General features: G+C 46.9%; 1 protein-coding gene across 4 annotated transcripts in view; it reads right to left on the bottom strand.

Annotated features, from left to right (window-relative positions):
* SRGAP3 (SLIT-ROBO Rho GTPase activating protein 3) overlaps positions 1–22,537 on the bottom strand; it is a 287,471-nt gene that overhangs the window by 137,043 nt on the left and 127,891 nt on the right. For all 4 annotated transcript variants that reach the window (XM_006152033.3, XM_006152034.3, XM_006152035.3 and 1 more), the window contains exon 2: positions 9,773–9,965. In XM_006152033.3, coding sequence (XP_006152095.1) covers positions 9,773–9,965 — 193 coding nt within the window. The remainder of the gene's footprint in view (positions 1–9,772; positions 9,966–22,537) is intronic.

The raw sequence follows: 22,537 nt of genomic DNA, 5'->3' as shown, positions 1-22,537 counted from the left end.
CAGCGGGCGCCTCCCCCCTGGGGGGGGGGTGATTTCTCACTTTCTGTCTCTCTGTCTCTCTCTGTCTGTCTGGCGAGCGCACGTGCCCTATAGCAAAAACCTCTCCAAAAAAAAAGAAAAAAGAAATAAAGAAAATAATGGTTGGAGAAGTGAAAAGTTCTCCCTTAGCTGGGACCAAAGGGTAGCCATGAGGACAAGGAAGAACATTCCCAATAGAATGAGTGAAGGGCCCACGTGCATGGACGTCTTCTAAAACTCTGTCAAAGTGAGTGTGGCCAGAGGGTAGGGGGCTGCATGAGAGGTCAAGACAAGGCCAAGAGGTAGTACAAGCCAGGGCCTTGAGGGACAAGCTGAGAGTTGGGATGTCCCTATTTTCCTGGGGCTGCTGAGACAAAGGCCCACAGCCAAGTGGTTAAAACAACAGATGGGTGTGTCTCACAGCTCTGGAGGCCGAAGTCTGAGATCAGGTATTGGCGATGTGGGCTCCTTCCGAGGGCCATGAGGACGAATCTGTTCCATGCCTTTCCCCTGGTTCTGGGTGGCGATCTCTGGTGATCCTTGGCTTGTACAAGAAGACTTCCAAAAATTTATGGGAAAATGGAGTTAAAGCATGAGGTTTTTTTCATGCAAGAAAACTTGAAATCCACTCATGGTTTTTAATAATAATAATATATACTTTCCGTGAACTTTTTGAAGACCCAGCATAGATATGTCACCCTTATCTCCGCCTTCATCTTATAAGGCCTGCTCCCTTATCACAGGACAGCAGCCATATTGGATTTGGGTCCATTCCAATGACCTCACTTTTACTTGATTACTCCCAGAAAAACCTTATTTCCAAATAAGGTCACATTCTGAGGTACTGAGGTTTAGGACTTCAACAAATACATTTTGAGGGGACATAATTCAACCCAGAACAGGTTGTTACTCTGGGTATATCAGGAGGCCCGAGGAGAGTCTACGTGGGAGCTCAGGCATCTTTCATGTGGCCCATGAGGGGAACTAATGGGCCCACAGCACAGAGGATTAAGTCCCACCTCCCAGGCTGGCATTCAAGGCTTACCCACCTGCCGCAAGGCCAGCTCTCTCGCTTGTCCCCCTTTCTGCTCTCACAGAAACCTCCAGGCAGCAGGCAAAGGTCTGAGCCAGGATGGGTGTCTTCATTTATCTGTTTCTGTCAGGACTCCCCATACCCCCACCAGGAGTCTTCTGCACAATGTAAGGCCAGAGTACATCCACTGGGTCACCTGGCTAAAGCAGATTCTGTTATCAGTGTTGGGGTGCTACGGAGGCAGAGGGCTGGGGTTCAAATGTCAATTCCGTCCCTCACCAACAACGTGAACTTGGAAAGCCAGTTAAAGCCTTTCTTTGTCTCATCTGTAAAATGGGGCAACACCTACTTCAAGATGGTGCTTTCAGGATCAAATGAGGCAATTCATGTGATGTACTCAATGGCAGACCCAGCACAATAATAACCATTGTTGTTACTATGAAGACTATCAGCCCTCATTAGGTTGCTGGGAAAATCTAACAGCTGATACATACACATGCATGGCCCACGATACCCTTTTTACATGTTTGTTTTCCTCCATTACTACCTTCTTCCCCTGCAAACTCTTACGTGAACATCAAAGCCTAGTGCAAATGTTCCTGTAACTCCTCCTCTACCCTGGGCAGAATGATTCACTTGCTCACTGGTTCTTCCAGGATCCCATTCCTCACACTCCATGTGACGGAACACTAGGTCTGGTGTCAGGAAACACCTCTGAGCTCCCCTTTGATTGCTGAATGTATTTCTGGTACCAGAACAAAACCCCCTGCCTCACTAGGTGATGCTTGGGCAGCGTCCTCTACTCTTTCCGTGCCAGCCCCCTTTACCTTGGTTTTAGCCACCTGCAAAATGAGTGCATCACATGGTGTGTGCAGCAGTGGGCTGACGGAGACCCCTGACCCATGGCTTCTGTGGCCAGTCTGTGGACCCTAAGCCAGGACTCATCTGCCTGGCCTTCAGATCCCTTGCTTAGCAGGTGGAGATGACAATACCTTTCCTGATTCCTCCAACCCACACCAGAATTCTTGGGAGTATTTAAGCAGCTAAAAGGCTGGAGAAGTTTGCAAAGAGTAAGTTCTTACACAATCTTCAAAGGTTATTATTATCCCATTTGCCTAATGGAATCAAGTCAAAACTAACTCTCTGCATATTACTGCTTGTTAAAGTCTCTCTCATTACAACATCTATTTTGCATATTTAGCATAAAACCTAAATGATATGCATGTGTATGTGTATATCAAATATATATATTCATACATAAATTATGTTGGGAGGTTGTTAATGATGGAGTTTGAAGATTCCTGGGAAGCTGGTCTGGGATCTGGGAAGAGCCAGATAGAAAAACTGGAAAAAGAAAAAGGGCTGTAGCCATTGCAAAGATCATTCTTTACACTGAGACTCTTTTCTTAAAAACCTTTCCAGAAACAAAAAAGAAAAAGAAAAGGAAAGTGGAGGGTGGAGAAGGTAAAGATAAAATATGTTCTCTTTCCGGGAGGAAATGGAAGGGGCCCTACAGGCGATCTTACATCTTCAGGGTTTTTGCATTCCTACATACCACTACACTTAGTATCTCCTTGTCGATTTCTGTTACTTAGTTAATATGCTCACAAAGGACCTTCCTTCCTAGTTGAAAAAAGAAAAGCATCGCTTGTCATAAATAGAAAGTAACTGAGGAACGTAAACAGGAGGGAAACAAAACAGTACTCTTCAATCAGGCAGGTGTGAGGCCTGAGGGGTGCTCTCTGTCTGTTAAAAGGGAGATTAGAGAGACTTTAGCCACACACAGGTACCAAACCGAGACATTCTCCTTGATGCCATCAGAATAACGGAGAGACTTGAAAAGACAAACTTGATGTTTAGGGTTGACATGTCATCAATGAGCCCACCCTCGTTTTGAGGAACGCCGATCCATCACCTTACAGAGATGGCACCTCCATACCTGCCTCTGCATGCACATCTCCATAGGTGCCCCTCCCCACCGCCCCCCGGCCCCCCCTGCCACTTCCACAGAGCTCCGGCTGCTGGAACGTTCTTAGAGTTGAGGTGATGTCTGTTTCTCAGACAATGCTAACCTGAACCTCTTCTCTCTCCTTCTGCAGCCCCACAAAATAAGACTATTTCCTTCATACATTTTTAAAAAGCGTTTGATAGTATCTTGGTTTTTTTCAGTTGTTCATTTTATAAAGAGAGAGACAGACTAGGAATGGCCTGGTCGGAGAACCAGATATAGGAATGAATCATTTCCTGATCATCTGACCTGAGCCAACTGCCTGGGGTTGAAGCGGAAGCTTCCCAGAGGATACCCTTAAGGCTGACTTTGTGGGATGAGCAAGAGTTGATGTAGAGGGGAGGAAGAAAGTGCTGACGCCCATTAACGAGAATGTGGTCTGGACAGTCAGGTGACTCTCAAGAAGCACTCAGTCAGCCCAAAGAGGTGTACCCAAAGTCACATAGCAGTGTGAAGTTTTACATTCCAGAGACAGACAAACCAAGATTAGGATCCCAGCTTGGGACCAGCAGATGGTATAACGGTTATATTGCTGGACTCCCACATAGTTGATCACAGCTCAAGTCCCAGACCCAGTGGGTTGAGACATGCCAGGTGCAAAATCCCGAGATGAAAATGGAGGAGAAGGGATTGCAGCATGGCCATCCCCTCTGGGGGTGATTTCTTACTTTCTGTCTCTCTGTCTCTCCAGCAAATGCACGCAACCTATAGCAAAAATCTCCCTTAAAAAAAAAAAAGCTCCTAGCTCTGCTACTTGTCTGCACCACCCATGTCCCTCTGGGCAAACTATTCAACTCCTAAAACCCTCAAAAATTTCAGGTAGAACTATAAAGGTAACACCTGCCTCACAGACCATAATGCTTACTGGGAAGGTTCAATGAGACGATGTATCTGAGGCTTCTAGCAGAGCCCCCTGGCGGGTGGTAATGTGGATGTGAGGGATACCTGACAGGTGGAACCTGCACAGCCCGGCACCACCCAGCCAGCAGAGATCTGGTTGGCACGGTGCCCTAGGAGAATATCAGCTCTGGAAAGTATCGCTCTGCAAAGCCACAGCTCTGGTGCAATGCTAGTCATGACAATAGTAATAGCTATGAACAGACATGGCCCCTGAAGGCTCTCTCCATCCTCTCCTCGTTCTGAGCAAACCTTGAATCCTAGACCCCTTACCCATTGATGTGCTCAATTTCTACACCAGGATACAGGGGCTGAACAGTGGCATGTGTTAAAATGCGATGCTCTGCAAGGTGACCCACAGAAGAAGGTTCCAGGTTCCCATCCAGAGACCACCCTGACTACAGCAAGCAAACACCTGCCCATGATCCAAGGCTGCCTAAAGCTGGGAGTAGATGGCAGCATCTTGACTGTGTGGGGGTGCCATCCTCCCACCTCGGAAGACAGAGATGGCCTTGAAAAAAAAAAAAAAACTTCAGGCTACGAAATGCATCTCCGTTTAGAAATAACCTGGCAGACTCAGTATTAAATTATAGCATCTTTTTAGAGAATTGCACTATGAAAAACCTGTGAAAAACCTCCCCAGTGGGAAGCATTTTCTTAGAAATGAAGTTAGCTGTGGACACCCTCCCAACTGCTCTGTGAAGCTGAAAGATGCTCCATACTTTCTCTGCACAGAAATATTTGCATAAGAAATTATTCATTAACTAGCCAAGCACCTGCTAGCTCTTTCCAAATTCTGACTTTCTCCAAACATTTTGGATAGAACTCCCTGTTGCCTTTTCCCAGCAGTCAAATAGAAGCAACTGACTCTTAGCCCTCTGTGTAGTGTTTTCCTCAAGTGGATCCCTTGAAAGGTGAGGGCTGTTAGAAACCGAGAGGGTCAGGGAACAGCAGTTAGCATAATGGCTATGTTGCTGAACTCCCATGTAGTCGACCACGGTTCAAGTCCCAGATCCGGAGGCTTAAACTCACGCCAGGTGTGTGTGCGTGCATGCCCAAGATCCCGAGAGAATGGGGGAGAAGGGATTGCTGAGTGGCCATCCCCCCTGGGGGGGTGATTTCTCGCTTTCTGTCTCTCTGTCTCTCTCTGTCTCTCTAGTGAGTGCACACCCCCCACAGCAAAAACGTCTCAAAAAAAAAAAAAAGAAAAGAAAAGAAAAAGAAACTGAGAGGGTCAGAATTGAATAGGACTCAGTCTCCCCAAATACAGAACACTATTTCCATAGAGGATCCATACCCCAGAGAGTAATTCAGCATTTGTCTAAAACAGTTTTTTTTTCTTTTTAAAAGTGTGTTTACTGATTCATCAGAAAAGTCATGACATATTTTTCTATCCAAAAATGCATTATAACTTTTCAGATGACCCAATATTTATCTCTTCCATGAATGAGAGAGACAGAGACAGAGAGACAACAGGCATCCCAAACAGGGCCCTGACAATGCCACCCACTCCCAGCCTCACTCAGCCAGTTCGACCATCGGTGGGTGTGTGCCTAGTGGGGACCTCTCCTTGTTCTCAGGGACCTCTCTGGGTGCAAACCTGGACCCTTCCCATGTAGCTCAGAGATAGAGCATCGTGATTTATTGCGGCACCACCACCTGAGCCCTGCACAAAGTCTTCAAACTGGGTCCCAAGGATAACTAGTTGGTGAAACAGATTTCAAAAAAACTCATGGAAAAATAGAATTAAGTACACATTTATCGTGATGCAAAAATGTGGAAATCCATGCATAGTTTTTTATAATATATATTTTCCATGAATTTTTTTGAAAATTCTGCGTAGTTTATAAATATATGGGTGGAAGGATTCTGTGATCAAATAACTTTCAGAAACAAAGTTCACAGATTTGTTTATTGCAAAACTTCTCAGTCTTCCTTCTCTTTCCCCTCCTCTCTCTCAACCAGACATCTCAAAGTATTGGTATTTTAGAAAACAATTCTCTGAAGGTGGCACTGGAATCCAGTGGTTAAGCACTGTGCACAGAAAGCCAGAGCCCACTTGAGCTACTGTGATTCAAATCCTGGCCCAGGCAGCTTGGAAAATGCACTGGGTACATGTGCATGCATGTCCCAAATCCTGACAGGATGGAGAAAGGCAGCATGACCATGCCCCGTTGAGGGGTGCTTTCTCTCTCTCTCTCTCTTTCTTTTTCCCTAAGAAAGATTTTGCTATAGGGTGTGTACACTCACCAGAGAGACAAAAAGCAAGAAATCACCCCTCCTTCCCAGGGGGTTTGGCCACACTGTGACCCCTTCTCCCTCATTCTCCTCTCTGAATTTTGGGCATGCACGCACATGCGCCTGGCTTGAGTTTCAAGCCACCAGGTCTGGGAGTAAAACTGTAGTCGACTACATGGGAGTCCGGTACTTTAACCACTATATCGTCTGCTGCTTCCTTCTCCCTTTCTCTGGTGAGCATATGCACCTACAGGCAATGGGGGGGGAAGGGGAGAAGGAGAAGAAAAGAGATGCCTGCAGTACTCAGGGAGGGCCCCAGCACAAACCGAGACCTTCCCCACATGGATACAGCGGCATGACCACCATGCCACCACCAGGCCCAGTTTCCACTTTTCTGACAGGTCCCCAAGTGATGCCAATACTGACGGCCAGGACCATGCTTGGTAAAATAGTGTTCTATCCTTCTGCTGGCCCCCCATTCCCCAGACAGGGACACCACTGTAAAGTCCACTCTGTCCTCTCAGCCATATATCAGATGCCAGGGACATGAGTGACTTGGTGGATAGATGGACATGCTAAGGATCTGTGAGACAGCAGGACAGCCAGATGAAGGATTAGGAGCACAGGCCAGACCTGCTGCACTGAGCTCCACAGAAGAGGTAGCCAGGGGTCAGTCAGCACCCTGGGGTCAAAGGGCGAATCCAGCCTGCCCCTAGAGACTCTTCAGCTTCCAGGAGCCATGGGGGCTCCACCATCGCATTAGAATTGTGCAGAAGACCGGCTCCAGCTGCACTGGCCTGGGCTGACACCCTAATCAGACTTTCAGAGTGTGTCAAGCAGCCCGCCTGGCCCAACTGCCAGCTGGGGCTCCCGTTCCATCTGGTGGCCTTGGTTAATGAACCCACGAGAGGCTGGCTGAGCTTATTACAGGCAATACAAGGGAACAGGGGACCCTCCTGTGTCCAAACCCCCCCCCCCCAGTCTCTGCCTTTCTCCTCTCGTCCGTGTTCATACTGAACATGGGAAGGGAGCTGACGCTAAACCAAAAAGGAGGAAAGGAACAGGAGGGGAGGCTCCAGCCCTACTATGCAGCCATGACTGCAGCTCGAGACAGCCTTGGCTTAGAGGCTCCAGAGGCAGCACAGCCTGAGCAGCAGGCTTCATGCGTGCATCTGCATCTGTGGTTTTACGTCAGTGCTCTCAGGCTGTATTCAGGCCCTATTTTACCCCAGGCCGGAGATGCAGGTCAAGAGTGGAAGGTCTGATGCCAGATGGTGGCACAGCAATAAGACATGGTGGTCTGGGAGCCTGACCCATGAGAAGGTTCTAGTTTCACAACTAGAGACCTGCCTGAACACACAAACATGTGCTCATGATCTGGGGTGGACCCTGGTGGGGTGTGTGCTCTTTCTCATGAGAGAAATAAAATAAACATTTTTTTAAAAGAGTAGATAGGGTCAGCAGGTGGCATGGTGGTTAAGGTGGCTGGACTCCCACATGGTCAACTGTGGTTTGAGCCCTGGACCCAGCAGCTTGAAAATTACACTGGGCATGTGTGGGAGTGTACTCAAAATCTAGGCACAAAGTAAGTGCTCAGTTAATGCACTCAATTAATTGTCATCCTTGTTATTATTAAAAAAAAAAAAAAAATACAGGTGAGAAAAGACACCCAAATGTGAGGAGTGGTTGCTTCTGAGTGTTGAAACTATGAGTGATATTTTCCACTCCTACTTTTTTTTATTTGAAAGCACAAATTCCCTCTAAAAAAAATACCAGAAAACTAAGATTATCTGTGTGAAAGGGCGTAGAAGTGCCTGAGAGGATGTTAGTAATGGACGTTTCCTCCTGCAATGGAAGTTTGAGTACATGAGATTGAGTAGAAAAAAGAAGCATGGAGTTTGCAAATGTGCAATAGAGTTCTGCCCTTTAATAAGGCAATTTCTTACTCCATATCTCAAGAAAAGAAGGCACATTAGCAAGTGTTCAAATACTGTGGCATGGACTCCAGGAGATGACCGGTGGAGTTTAAAGAAAGACAACTCCCTTGGGCCCAGCAGATGGCGTCACGGCTATGTCACTGGACTCCCATGTAGCCGACTGCCATTCAAGTTCCAGACCTGGTGGCTTAAACTCACATCGGGCACATGTGCATGCATGCTCAAGATCCCGAGAAAAGAATGGAGGAGAAAGGATTGCGGCATGGCCATCCCCACGGGGGGGTGATTTCTCGCTTTCTGTCTCTCTGTCTCTCTCTCTTTCTGGCGAGTGCACGTGCCCTTATAGCAAAAGTCTCTCCAAAAAAAAAAAAAGCAAAGAAAGACAGCTCCCTGGCCAGAGTTGAATGCAGAAATGTAGACAGCAAGGTGCAACAACTGAGTTTGCATCAACAGAAGAAGAGCCAAACGACGTGTGGGGAATCCATGCAGTGGAATAGTATTCAGTCTAAAAAAGGAAGGACCTTCCAACCCATGCCACCACACAGATGAACCTCGAAGGCATTGGCTAAGTGAAACCAGCCCCTTCACAAGAGGACACACACCTAGGGTTCCGCTAGTACAAAGATACTTCCAAAACTTGGTGGAAAATAGAATTAAAGGATGGAACAACCTGCAGAGGGGAGCCCTGAGTGGTGAACACAATCCACATGAGGTTCGGCTTCCTGCCTGCACCTGGCGGGCTGGAACAGGGAACTCAGGACACAGAAAGTTTCGGAGCTAAAGCATTTGGAGCTGGCCACGTCAGTGCCTGAGCAGAGGGGGCCTCGTGGGCTGGGCTCAGAGCTTTGGGGTGGGCAAACTCAGGACAGGGGAGGGTTTGTGCATGGTAAATAAGTGAATAGAGCCAGGAAAGAGCCGGGACACTGTGGTCCTGCAGGGGAGCAAGGAAGAGGAATGCCTTGAACATCGGTTCCCTACAGAAGAAATTCTAAAGCCATCGTGCTGAACCTGTACGGAAATGGGCTGGCTGATGCTGGAGAAAAGACAACAGGATCAGAGCAGGATGTCCTGAGGGGAGGTAGAGGTCCCCTCTGGGCTCAGCGCCTGGAGCTCGATGGGCCACTAATAACAGCATCAGCAGTTATTGAGCGCTTACGGTCTGTGACAGCACTTTGCTTGGGTTACTCATTGATTCTCCAATGCAACTGTTTGTTTAGGAACTAACGTATTTCCTTTTTGTTTTTATTTGTTTGTTTTTAATTTGGGAGCCTCCACTCCCCACAGTGAGACAGAGAAAGAGAAAGGGAAAATGAAAAAGCACCTCCCGTGGGAATGGTCACGCTTCAATCCTTTCTCCTCCATCTCTTCCTTCTTTCAGGGTTTTGGATTCGCACACACATACACCCAGAGTGTTCTTCAAGCCACAGGTGCAGGACTCCTAGTGGCAATGGGACATGGGGGATCCAGCCACTTTTACTAGCACACTACCGGCTAGCCCCCGTATTTCCATATTCACTTTACACACAAGGAAGACCGATGTGTGGAGGTATAAGTGAGCCGCTGCCCTCTTTTCTGCTTCACGGCTCACTGCCTGTCCACCCAGGGATGGCGCCATCTCCCAGACCTCAACCCAATTCTCACTTGAACTGGTGTTCCCGGGAGCTGCGGATTTTGGAGGAGAACCGCTCTGCCAGCTTCTCCAGGCTGCGGGAGTACTCGAGCTCGATCTCAGCTTTCCGGCGGAAAAACTCCTGGAGGTCTTGAAGCAGCTGCAGCCGGGACTCGGATTGCTGCTCCAGACATTTGAACTGCTCCACCAGCTGCGTGCGGATCTCTGTGGGCAGAGCCGAGGACAGAGAGCATTAGGCTGCTGGCGGGGACAGCAGTGGGACCCACCCTGCTAGCCCGGTACCGCTGGCCCAGGCAGCCCCTTCACCACCACCACCCAGAGCCTCTCCAAGCCTAGGCTGAGCCTGGGCCTTGCTGGGCAGAGCACTGGCATGAAGACTGGGGTCACTGGGTCCAACCCAACGTTTCTCAGACTTGGACCACTGCATGTTGCTATCATGACTTTTACAAAGTCCATACCTCCGCCCTCCCCCCGCCTCCTGGCATTATTATGTCTTCCGCATGCTCTAACAAATCGACTCACTTTTCTTACTGAATGAACTTGCTTAAAATGAAAAAGCTTGTATCACTAAAGTAGAAAAACGAGGACCCCTTGCAGCCCAGAACATAGATAATAATTCATGGAAAACAAAAACTTTGTAAAAATCTACCTAAAGGCCATTATGGCCTTAATCCTAAACTATTCATTCTTTATCAACCAAAATAAAATGGCAGTGTGAACGGTGTTTTTAAAAACCAAAACATAAAAACACAGGGTCATGCCAAGAATGAAATCCGAGGTGTCAGTGTTATTGAAGGCCGCATCTGTGTTCCAACTTTAAGTTACCCCGAACTCCATGTACAAACACCTCAGGTACCGCTGGAGGAATGCGGCACACACGTCAGGAAACACTGATGGATCGCAGCCGTGAGAAGCTCAAAAGCTGGGAGATGGAGTGAGAGATCACAGCCGAACCCCAACCAGCACAGCCAGCCCCGCCTGGCCCCTGCCACTGCCTCCCGACCCGGCTGCTGCCCAACACATTCCTCTCTCCAAAGTGCTCCTCTCACGCCAGCCACCTGCTCGGAAGTACTGCGAGCTCCCTGGGCCTGAGTATTAAGGCCATCCACCACACAGTCTCAAACTCAATTTTTCTCCCCATGGCCTCCCCAAACCATTCGAAATGGTCAGATGTCACCTGCCCAAACTGTGTGCCCCGTCTGAATCCGTGACCACCATCATTTTAGCATCCTCCAGAGGACTGGTCTTCAAACGGGGGGGATGGGGGGCAGACCTCCTCTGGGGTACACGGAGGCATCCCAAGGAGCAAGCAGGCACCGGGGGTTAGAAGGGAATGAACTTGACATCCTCAGCTTCCGTTTCCCCTGTCCTAAAACTGCTCTGCCTAAGAACATGCCCCCGCCCAGCTGGCGTGTCTGTGCACTTCTCCATCTCCCTGCTCACAGGGCTCCTTCTCCCTCTTGCACAAGAGCAGCTTCTCGCTCAGTCAGATTCTGACTAGGATACAAAGTGTCAAGACATCTGAGTGTGCAAAAAAATAAAAAAGGACAATTTAAAAGCTTGGTGTAGGTTGGGGCCAGCAGGTGGCATGGTGGTTAAGGGTGCTGAACTCCCACATGGCCAGCCACAGTTCAAATACCAGACCTGGTGACTTAACTTTCTCACTTTCTCTCTCTCTCCCTCTCACTCACTCTGTCCCTCTCTGATCAAATTAAAATAAATAAATGAATGAATAAATTAAAAAAAAAAAAACCTTTGGTGTAGGGACCAGCAGATGGCATAATGGTTAAATCACTGGACTCCCATGTAGTCGACCACGGTTCAAGTCCCTAACCCAGTGGTTTGACATTCACTCTGGGTGCATGTGCATGTGTGCCCAAAACCCCAAGAGGAGAATGGAGGAGAAGGGATCACAGCATGGCCATCTCTCCTGGGGTGGGGGATGATTTCTTGCTTTCTGTCGCTCTGGTGAGTGCACAAGCCCTAGAGTAAAAAATCTCTCTAATAATAATAATAATAATAATAATAATAAAAACCTTGGTGTTAGCAAGCCTTCCTTAACCAAGGGACCATAAGCCCTTGCTACTCCAAGTGTGGTCCCTGGACCAGCAGCACTACATCACTTGTGGGCTTATTAGAAACATGTAATCATTCACACTCGTCAGGATGCACACGCTAAACGTGTGCAATTTTTTTTTTATATCTATTACATCTCAATAAAGCTAAAAAGGGACAAAGAAGAAGAATCGAATCTCAGGCCGTAGCCTAGACTGTGTGAATCAGAATCTGTTTGTAACAAGATCCGTAAGTGTTCATGCATTTAGAATTTGAAAAGCATTGTCAGTCATTTTCATTATGAGAAGTGTTTCCCATACAATGTTGTTTTTTATGTTTAATATTTATCAAATATATAAAATACTGTTATTTTGATAAATAAACTAGCAAACATTGTAACAAAAAATCAGTCCAAAAGAAAGACCCTTAGTTTTATGGTCAAAGGAAAAATTGTGAATCTTCATTTCAATTTATACACATACTTGAAATAAAAAGAAGCATGATGATCAAAGAAGTTTCAAGCATAAAAATATATTAAGATAAAACCATATGAAGAAAATAGAAAGAAATCATGAATTAAAGAAGGTAAAGGTGGGACCAGCAGATGGCATAATGGTTATGTCACTGGACTCCGACATAGCTGAGCATGGTTCGAGTCCCTGACCCGACTGCTTAAAACTCACACCAGGCGCATATGTGTGCGCGCCCAAAGTCTCGAGAGGAGAATGGAGGAGAAGGGATTGTGATGTGGCCATCTCCGTGGGGGGTGGTTTCTTGCTTTCTGTCTCTCTCTCTCTGTCTGGCAAGTGTACATGCCCTATAGCAAAAGTCTCTTTAAAAAAATTTTAAAAAGATAAAGAAAGGAGCAACAGAAAAAATTGATTTGTTCAGGTACTTTTTTATTGCCAGAGTGCACATGCATTCACCAGAGAGAGAGAAAGCACCCCACAACAGGGCACTGTCACTACAATGTTCTTCCTCTATTTCTCCTTCCCATAAGATTCTGGGCATGCAAGCATACATTCCCACTATGTTGTTCGAGCCACTAGGGCTAGGATTGGAAGTGCAGTTGGCCATGTGGGATGCAGTCCCCAGAGCACAGTATTTAATCACCGCAGTACAAGGACAGCCCTGATGAGGGTAGAAACCAGCATACTGAGGTTATTTGTTCTATGACCTGGCAGTTCCATCCATAGAGACATGACCAGAAGAAATCAGTGCTTCTGTCTACACCAGGAAATATACACAATATTCACGGTAGCTTTGTAGCCAAATACTCAAACGTCCAGAAGAATAGAAATATGAGATATTCCTGTTTATATTTTAAAATATGAGCTATTCATTCAGTGGAATACTACACAATAATAAAAGAGAATGAACTGCTACCTATGGCAACATGCTTGAAACTCACATACCTTATATTTATTCTTAGAAGGCAGAGCAAGCGAAGTAATGTAAAACTAGTTTATGGTGAGAGTGGTGAAATAAGTGGTCTCCTTTGAAGGGTATTGATTGAGAGGGGGTACAAGGCTGCCTTCAAGTGCTAGAGATGTCCCATACCTTGACCTGGATGGTAGAGATACTGATAAAAAATAATTGAGTGGCTCTTTTAAGATCTGCATTCTGGCACCAGCAGGTGGCATGGTAGTTGAGGTGCTGGACTCCCATATGGATGACTGTGGTTCAAGTCTTGGTCCTGGAGGCTTGCTTTCCCACTTTCTCTCTCTCTCTCTCTGGTGAGAGCATGTGCCATATAGCAAAGTTAAAAACAAAAAGAAAAAGAAAGAAAGAATAAATATGATAAATAAAATTATATTTATTGTGTAATTTATAAATTATTAATAATTATATCATTTACAAATAACTTTTTTTTAAAGATCTATACATTCTTTTTATTTTAGGGAGATTACTGGTAAAGAGCAAAAATCTCTCTTTGGAGAGAGAGAGAGACAGAAAGAGAGAAATTATTCTCCAGGGGAAATGGCCATGCCTCAATCTCTTCTCATTCTCCTCTTAGGATTTTGGGCACGAGTGCCCGGCATGAATTTTAAGCCACCAGGTCCAGGACTCGAACCATGGTTTACTATGTAAGAGTCCAGTGACATACCATTACACCATCTGATGGTCCCAAAATCTCTGCATTCTACAGTATACATGTGATCTTTTAATAAAATAAATAAATAAGTCTATGCTATTTAGCTTCTATTTGATACATCTTTAAGGGAGTGTTGTAATGTTATTCTAAAGCGTGGATATTTAAAACATGGCAGATATTATACCCTCTGTAACTACTGAACCTTAGAATAAAACAGTATAGATGTCAAGTTAAAATGTGTGAAGCAGAAGAGACTTCTCTCCACAAAGTTCATTTGGAGGGTAGACAAGCAAAAACGTCGAAAACCACTACTTCGGTGTCTGCGCCAGGCAGCTCTCCTCCCAGGAAGCCTGGGCCGCCTGGCCGGCTGACTGCCCCTCCTCTGACTCCTGCAGTACTTACAGTTCGTCTCGGCCTGCCCGGGATGTTGGTTTTTCCCATTCTTTCACGTATGTGTTGTCACGGCTAACTTATCTCAAGGGCATTTCAGCTGAGGGTAGATTCTCGCAGCCCATGCGTACTAAGTCATCAGAATATCAGTGTCTATCCAGCAAATTACTATTGACCTTAGTGCTTTTACCCACCTGCATTAAGTGTTCTGGTTATGGGAGCCTCACATGACACAGACACAAAACCCATACCACATACCACACACACTGCACAACACAACGCACACACGCCACAGGCACACACTCGATATAGATATCATTATTTTCTTTTTTTTTCAAATTCCTTAAAGACACCAAGGCTTTGCAGGGCCAGAAGGTGGCACACTGGTTACACACCTGGTCCCACATGATAAGGTCCCTGGTCCAAATTCTGGGGCCTCCCTGTACATGCTAGATACATGTCCATGTGCCTGTGATCTGAGCTTGCAGAGGCCCCCATAAAACTCTGGCTTGAGGATCTTGTTGGGGTGGCTGTCTCTCTGTCTCTCTTTCTCTCATGGAAGAAATAAATAACCTTAAAAAAAAAAAAGAAAGAAAGAAAAGAAAGAAAGGAAAAGAAAAAGGGGGCCTGACCTGTAGCTAACTGGCTCAGTGCTAGTCATGGGAGTTGGATACCACATGGCCCATCGTCATTCAAACCCTGGCCCCAGTGGTTTGAAAAATATGCCAGGCGCATGTGTAAGCATGCCCCAAATCCTGATGGGATAAAGAAATGTAGGAAAAGGGATTGTGGTGTGGTCATGCTCCATTGGAGAGTGCTTGCTTATTCGCTCTCTCTTTCTCATAAGTGCACAAACCATCTGGCAATTAAAAAAGAGAGAGGGGGGACCAGCAGCTGGTGTAATGGCTATCCTGCTGGACTCCCATGTGGTCAGTCATGGTTCAAGTCCCAGACTTGGTGGCTTAAACTCACACCGGGAGTGTGTGCATGCGTGCCCAAGATCCCAAGAGGAGAATGGAGGAGAAGGGATTGCGGTGTGGCCATCCGCCCTGGGGGGTGATTTCTCGCTTTCTGTCTCTCTGTCTCTCTCTGTCTTTCTGGTGAGCACATGCACCCTATAACAAAACCTCTCCAAAAAAAAAAAAGAGAGCGAAAGAAAAAAAGAAACCAAGGCCTCGTGCAAACCAACATCAGGTATTCATACAGTCTATTCTATGAACTGTAACCAACCCTGCAGGTATACCTACTATGTGCCCTACTTACTGAATTGGGCTGAGGTGCGGCCACCCCCACAAAACTCAGCCTGTCCATACCAGTACAAGTTATAGAAACGCTTTCCAATTATTTTTCAAATTACTCTTAGGCCATCCATTGTTTGGGACTCATAATAATCTCAATAATAATCACAAAGGGGGCTGGCATGTCGCATGGTGGTTAAGGTGCTAGCCAACACCAGTTTGAATCCCAGATCTGGTGGCTTTCTATCTCACTTTCTCTCTCTCTCTCTCTCTGGTCAAATTGAAAATAATAATAATAATAACAACAAAAATAAATTAATTAAATTAATAATGAAATCATAACAATCACACACATTTTAAAAAGCATACCATTTGCTCCAGACTCAGCGCTGAGTTCTTTTTTTATTTTTTGGAGAGGTGTTTTTTGTTTGTTTGTTTGTTTGTTTTTGTTATAGTGCATATGCACTCGCCAGAAAGACAGAGAGAGACAGAGAGACAGAAAGCGAGAAATCACCTCTCAGGGAGGATGGCCACGCCGCAATCCCTTCTCCTCCATTCTCCTCTTGGGATCTTGGGCACGCATGCACATGTGCCCAGTGTGAGTTTAAGTCACCAGGTCTGGGACTCGAACTGTGGTCGGCTACATGGGAGTCCAGCGACATACCCATTACACTAACTGCTGGTCCCAAGCGCTGAGTTCTTGAGCTATTTATCCCACGTAAGCTATATGGCATCTTCTACACGATGGGTGCTAATAGTGTTCCCCACGTCTTCCCCACGGATGAGGAAGTGGAGGCTTAGAGAGAACTCACTAGCCAATGGTCCCATCAGCTGCCATTGCAGAACTAGGAATCAAACCCTAATCCCTTGGATGAGGCAATAGTGATCCTGGCTGTATACTACACTGAGGCCCCTGTAGAACTTCCTGACCCACATTTTATTTCCAAGCCTCGTTTTCCCTATTAGACTACACCCAAGCAGAAAACACCTCAGTTCATCTGCATTCAACTTCTTGCATCCATTTGGTAAGAAGATGCTGCCCTTGAGAGAGATTATTTATTTGAAATGCTGTGGCCTTTGCCTTCCCCCATCACAGGCTTAATCAGGTGCCAGGGTTCTCACATTTCAGAGGAAGGTCCATAAATCACATCGTGATGACAAGAGGTGATTTGGAAGGTGCAGAGACTACCCCTGGTTCTCACCACCAGCTGGAGGCTTCCAGGCTGCGTCATGCATGGAACCCTCTCACAGTCTGGACAGCTCAGAGGCAAGTCTTTCTAACAGGAAATGGCCCTGGCACGGGCACCTGCTGCAGTCTGCCTGGGCTCTGGAACCCTGAGGGGATTTGACTACCCATCTCGCTGTTTCTAACTTCCTTCCAAGTTGTTATTAGGAGCTAGCATGGATTTGATTTTTTTTTTTCCTCCTTGAAAATATTTCAAAGAGAGAGAAAAAATAAAATAAAACAGAGTTGTGCCCAAAGCATAGACTTGATTCAGTAGATGTTCTCCTCAGGAGATGACTCCAGCCACAGCACAGGGTTGAGTGGCAGGAAAAAATAAAAAAGGGTGGGAAGGGGGAAAAAAGGAACTGGGGGAAGGCTTTGATCTCAAAACCTTAAAGTGTGGGACCAGCAGGTGGCGTGGTGTTTAAGGCACTGGACTGCTTGCCTTTTCACTTTCCCCGTCTCTCTCTCTCTTTCTGTCTTTCTGGTGAGCACATGTGCCCTGCAGCAAATTAATAATAATAATGATAATAAACAAAATTAAATAATTCTTAAAAAAAAAAAAACAACCTTAGAGATGAAGATGACCTCATTGACCACCTTGTGAAGACTCCTGGATTTACAGATGGGGCATAAAGTCCCAAGAAGAAGCAGAACAAATGCCACAACCCAGATCTCCTGAAGCACAGCTCTCTCAGTCACTCTCCTCATAAAACTCTCCATGGCTCCCCATTGCCCGTAGGATCAAGGCCAAACTCCCCTGACATTCAAAGCCCTAAAATCTACCGCATGCCTACCCATCCCCCATAATGCTCTCGCTCAAACCCTAGCTAATGGGAGGCTGAGGCAGAGGATCGGAATCATGAGATTCTATCAAAAATACTTTTCTCTCTCTTACGCCCAACCTCCACATCATTTAAAAAAATAAGAAAGATATATTACTTTTTAGAGATAGTCCTTTTTTTGTCACACTATAGAATTCTACCATAAAAAGTTTTATCCAGTTCCTTCTGTACATGTAGTTTGTTTATAAACCTTTAATATCATTGACAGTGCTGGGATTTTTTAAAGAGCTTTTTCCTATAGGGCATGTGAGCTCGCCAGGGAGAGACAGAGACAGAAAGTAGGAAATCACCCTCCAGGGGGAATGGCCACGCTGCAGTTCCTTATCTTTCATTCTCCTCTTGGGAATTTGGGCATGCACATACATGTGCCTGGTGTGAGTTTCAAGCTGCTGGGTCCAGGACCCAAACTGGTTGACTTACATGGGAGTCCAGCACCTTAACCACTTCACCACCTGCTGGCCCCAACAATGCCGAGATGAGTAACAGCATACAAGCCGCATTTTGCACGTGTGGGAATATCCCCTATAGGATACATTCTTAGAAGTGCAAGTGCCCGATGCAAAGGCATTTGCTTTGGGGTCTGAGGTTGCCCAGATGCTCTCCTCTGAAATTATACTACTTTCTACTTCCATAAGAAATTTACAGGTGGGACCAGCAGTTGGCGTAATGGCTATGTCGCTGGACTCCCACGTAGTCGACCACGGTTCAAGTCCTGGACCCGGCAGCTTAAACTCACGCCGGGCACATGTGCGTGCATGCCCAAGATCCCAAGAGGAGAATGGAGAAGGGATTGCGGCGTGGCCATCCCCCCTGGGGGTTGATTTCTCGCTTTCTGTCTCTCTGTCTCTCTAGCAAGTACACGTGCGCTACAGCAAAATAAAAAACCTCTAAAAAAAGGAAAGGAAAGAAATTTACCAAAGGATCACAGGAACTAATTATAAAGCAGACATGCTAGGACTTGCTTCAAAATAACCTCGGGTTGGGAGCGGAGAGTTTTACATACAAGACTGGCCTTAAGTTCATTGTTGAAGTTTAGTTGTAGTCATGGGTATAGAAAAAGGACTTGTTATACTATTCTACTTTTTTCATATTTAAAAGCTTCTCATAATAAAAAAAGGAAGAAAAATAGGCAAAGCCAAAAACCTGAGTCAAAGACTGAAGCCCTGGTTCATAGGTCTGACCAGCACCTTGCTCCCAGAGGCCTCTGCCCAGCCTGCAGAAGGCCCTCACAGGTTAGAGAGAGGGGCCAGAGTACAATACGAGAGCAATGTGAAATACAGCTTCCCAGAGCCCACCCCGTTCTAATCCTTGGACCCTGTCCTGAGAACACAGTAACTTTCTGACATCTGGGATGGAGAGGCCCCACTTTCACAGTCCATGTTCAGTCTGAAAATCAAGAGCGAGGGCGCGCTCACTGCCTCCGCAGACGCAGCTGCTGCATCCTCCTCCATGCAAGCTTTCTGGAGCCAGCAAGGAGGATGAACTGTGTGGTCCGTTCCAGCTGACAATGCCTCGGCACGTCCACCAGTCACATCTGATTACCGTGACATCCTGGGAGGCTGGTCGTCTCATCACTCCTATTCTATGGATGAAGCAGCTGAAACTAGGGAGGGAAGCGATTTGTCCAAGGCCACCCAAAGAGTAGCAGAGCCAGGGCTCACACCCAGAAGAAGGGGCTGACAGGAACCCACATCCCCTGGACCCCACATCAGGGTGCTTTCCCTGGGGGCCCAATGCCTCCGTTTCAGGGATCACAGCCCACTCTACCTCCTGTCTCAGCCTCACACGCCTTGTCATCTGGGTGCCACCTGCCCGACCTGGCCCTGACTGTCATCATAGCCACTCTAGTGCACTCGGACCTCAACCTCAGGCCCTCCAGTGGCAGAGGAAAACCTCAGTCCTGTAGTTCAGTGCAGCAGGCTCTGGGTTTGCCTGACCAGTAGTTCCAATCCTGGCCCTGCTGCCTGCTAGGGGAGACCCTGGGCAGGTTTCACGTCCCTAGGACTCAGTTTCCTCTGCAGAATGGGAATGTTAATAATCTACCTCGGGTTGCGGCGAGAGTAAGTGAGAATGTGGAGAAAGCTCATAGCGCAGTGATTCACACTTCAGCACTTCACTGCCCAGCGCAGTAACCACATGTGACTATTCAAACTTAATTAAAATCAAAACGCATTCCTCGGTTGCAATTTCTACTTTTCAAGTGCTCAGAAGTACAAGTGGCGGGTGGCTACGGGCTGCACGGTGCAGAACATGTCCACCACTCAGAAGCTCCACTGGGCAGCGCTGTAGAGAGGCTTGGCGAAGGTGAGCTGTGGCCATCACCTGCAATTACTGCTGTATGGGGCTGTCTCTCGTTTTCTTGAATAGAAAACAAGGACCTGAGAAGCAGGATGACACCCGGGTTTTACACAGAGAATCTGTGCACGGCACAAATCCCCCAATAGGAGAGGTGGAATGGAGTCTGCGAGCCCCTAAAGAGCACCGTGATGGGGACTCGGGCCATCACCCAGCCCAGCACCCAGCATCCTGCAGGTGACCCTGGCCTTGCAACTCCAGCCCTAAAGGAAGTGGTGTTCCCAGTAGATAGACCCAACAGTGCCTGGGCTGGAGCCGCTCTCCGAGGGTTGGTTACTGTTCTCTGCCAGATCCACACTGTGACGCCTTGGGCAGGCAGGCTACCACATTCTCTGAACTGTTTTCCTTCTGTAAAAGGCAGGTAAGTATTCTTATCCTGCAGGACTGTTGCAAGGACAGAGCTAGAATACTGGTGAAATATGGCAGGTACCTACCAGACCCTCAGCAAATAGCCTCCACGCAGATGGGCATGGGTTAACAGGGAGCGCAAATGTTCACAGGCTTTGGAGGCAGCCAGGCCTGGTTTTACCTACTGTGGAGAAGTCTCTTCAGGTCTCTGAGCCTCTGTTTTCTTGTATGTAAAATGAGAATACTACTGTGGACAAAAGTCTGACTGTTTTTTCCTATTTTTTTCCAAAGTCCTTTCCAGAGGGCCTAGGAAGAGTCATGCCCACAAACATTAACAGACCATTTTTTTCCCATTTAACAGGATTCTTCCTAAATCCTGTCCCTGGCATAGTGTCTTTGAGATGTATATTCAACTGATTACAAGATATTCTTTTGCTAGCCTCTTCCCCCAAGGCACAAAACTTCCCTAAGCATTTCTTTGCAAATCTCTTCCCAGGACCAGATCTTCCCTTCCAATCACCAACCCACGAATTGCAGAACCCACCTATAATCTACAAGCCCCCGCTTCCACATGTTTCGCCTCTTTGGGCCAGACCAATGGAAATCTCTTCACTAATTTTGTCTATAGATCTCAAAATCAAATGGAAATCTCTTCACTAATTTTGTCTGTAAATCAAACAAAATGAACCCCTTTCTATAATCACCTCGAGAAAGGCATGTATGCCTCCTCTCCAGGCCTAGGTCACTCATATTCTGCTTGGAAATCAACCGCATTAATTATTAATTATTATTTTTTTACAGTTATTTTTCTGTCAATAATACTTTCCTGACAAATAATACTTTCCCTTGTCAAAAGGGTGTGAGAGAGTATGTATATGGGGAACTTCAGAAAGTTTATGCAGGAGCCGGCAGGTGGCCTGGTGGTTGTGGGTGCTGGACTCCCACATGGCAGACCCTAGTTCAAGTTGTGGACCTGGTGGCTTGCTTTCTCACTTTCCTTCTCTCTTTCTCATTCTTGCTCTATCCCTCTATGGTCAAACCAAGATAAGTAAATAAATAAATAAAGCTAAATAAAATAATTCTTTTTTAAAAAGTTCATGCAAAAATGCAGTTAAAATGAACAGTTTTGGGGGGCCAGCAGATGGCATGACAATTGTGGCACTGGACTCCCACGTGATTGACTGCAGTTTGAGTCCCTGCCTGGTGGCTTAGTTTCTCACCCTCTCTCTCTCATCAAGTTAAAAATTAATGATAATAAGTACAGTTAAATAAATATTTTTTTAAAAAAATACCAGTTTATTTTGTTGCAAACAAACAAAAAGAGGAAATCCTTGCATAGTTTTTTCATAATACCCATCTTCCCTGGACCTCTCGAAGAACCCTTGTATAAGCACTGTGTACGGTGCCCAAGGCAAGGTAGAGGCTCAATAAATAATCCCTGGCCCTGTAGTTGGGTATAGTGAGCATCTGGCATGCTGCCAAGGGGCCCTCTCCGAGCTCTGCTTCCACAACTTCACCACCATCTTTTAGCCTCAGATAGTTGCCTCTTCCTATGAGCCCTCCCTGCTAGCCTAGCCCACATTTCATTCCTTCTCTAGGCCCTGCACAAAAGGCTGGGGGCGAATGGGGACTCACCATCCCCAGCCATTCTCCAGCGTCCATCCAGTACTGCTGAGGCCACTTCTGGCAGCGGCCCTGAGCCCCCAAGGGCACCCTGGCTCCGAGCCTCTGGGCGCTGTGCTGCAAGGCACCAGCTGTCAGGCCAGATGCGGCTGGGAGGTACTGTTGCCCCGGCAACCGCGACCTGGCCGCCCTGGGCCCCGCCCTGCCCTGTGTGCTCTTGGAGCTGTCCTGGGTGACTGGGAGCACGCTCCTCTGCGCATCCCTTCCGACTGTCTCTCTAAGGACCCAAGGCAGCTCCTGACACTGGGTCAAGGGCCCGGATCAAAGAGCAGGACCCAGTCATAGATTCTCAACACAGCAGGGAGGAGATGAGTTGCTTATTACAACATTTTACAGATGAGGATATTGACGCTCAAAAGAAGAGAAAGGGACTGCCTGAATCGCAGGATTTAAACCCGGGCTGGCCTGACTTCCAGGAGACTACCAGGCGCTGCCCAGGTCTAGCCATGCTCTCCAGGGGGTTTCAAGAAAATCAGCCCCAGAACCGGGCTGTTTCTCATCTTGGAGCACTGACTCCTGCCATAGGGCACTGCTGCGACAAC

This window comes from Tupaia chinensis, unplaced genomic scaffold (genome assembly GCF_000334495.1).
Source record: "Tupaia chinensis unplaced genomic scaffold, TupChi_1.0 Scaffold000333_1, whole genome shotgun sequence".
In the NCBI taxonomy this organism is placed as follows: domain Eukaryota; kingdom Metazoa; phylum Chordata; class Mammalia; order Scandentia; family Tupaiidae; genus Tupaia; species Tupaia belangeri.
The sequence above is the reverse complement of the archived record's forward strand: the minus strand, read 5'-3'. Positions and strand labels throughout refer to the sequence as shown.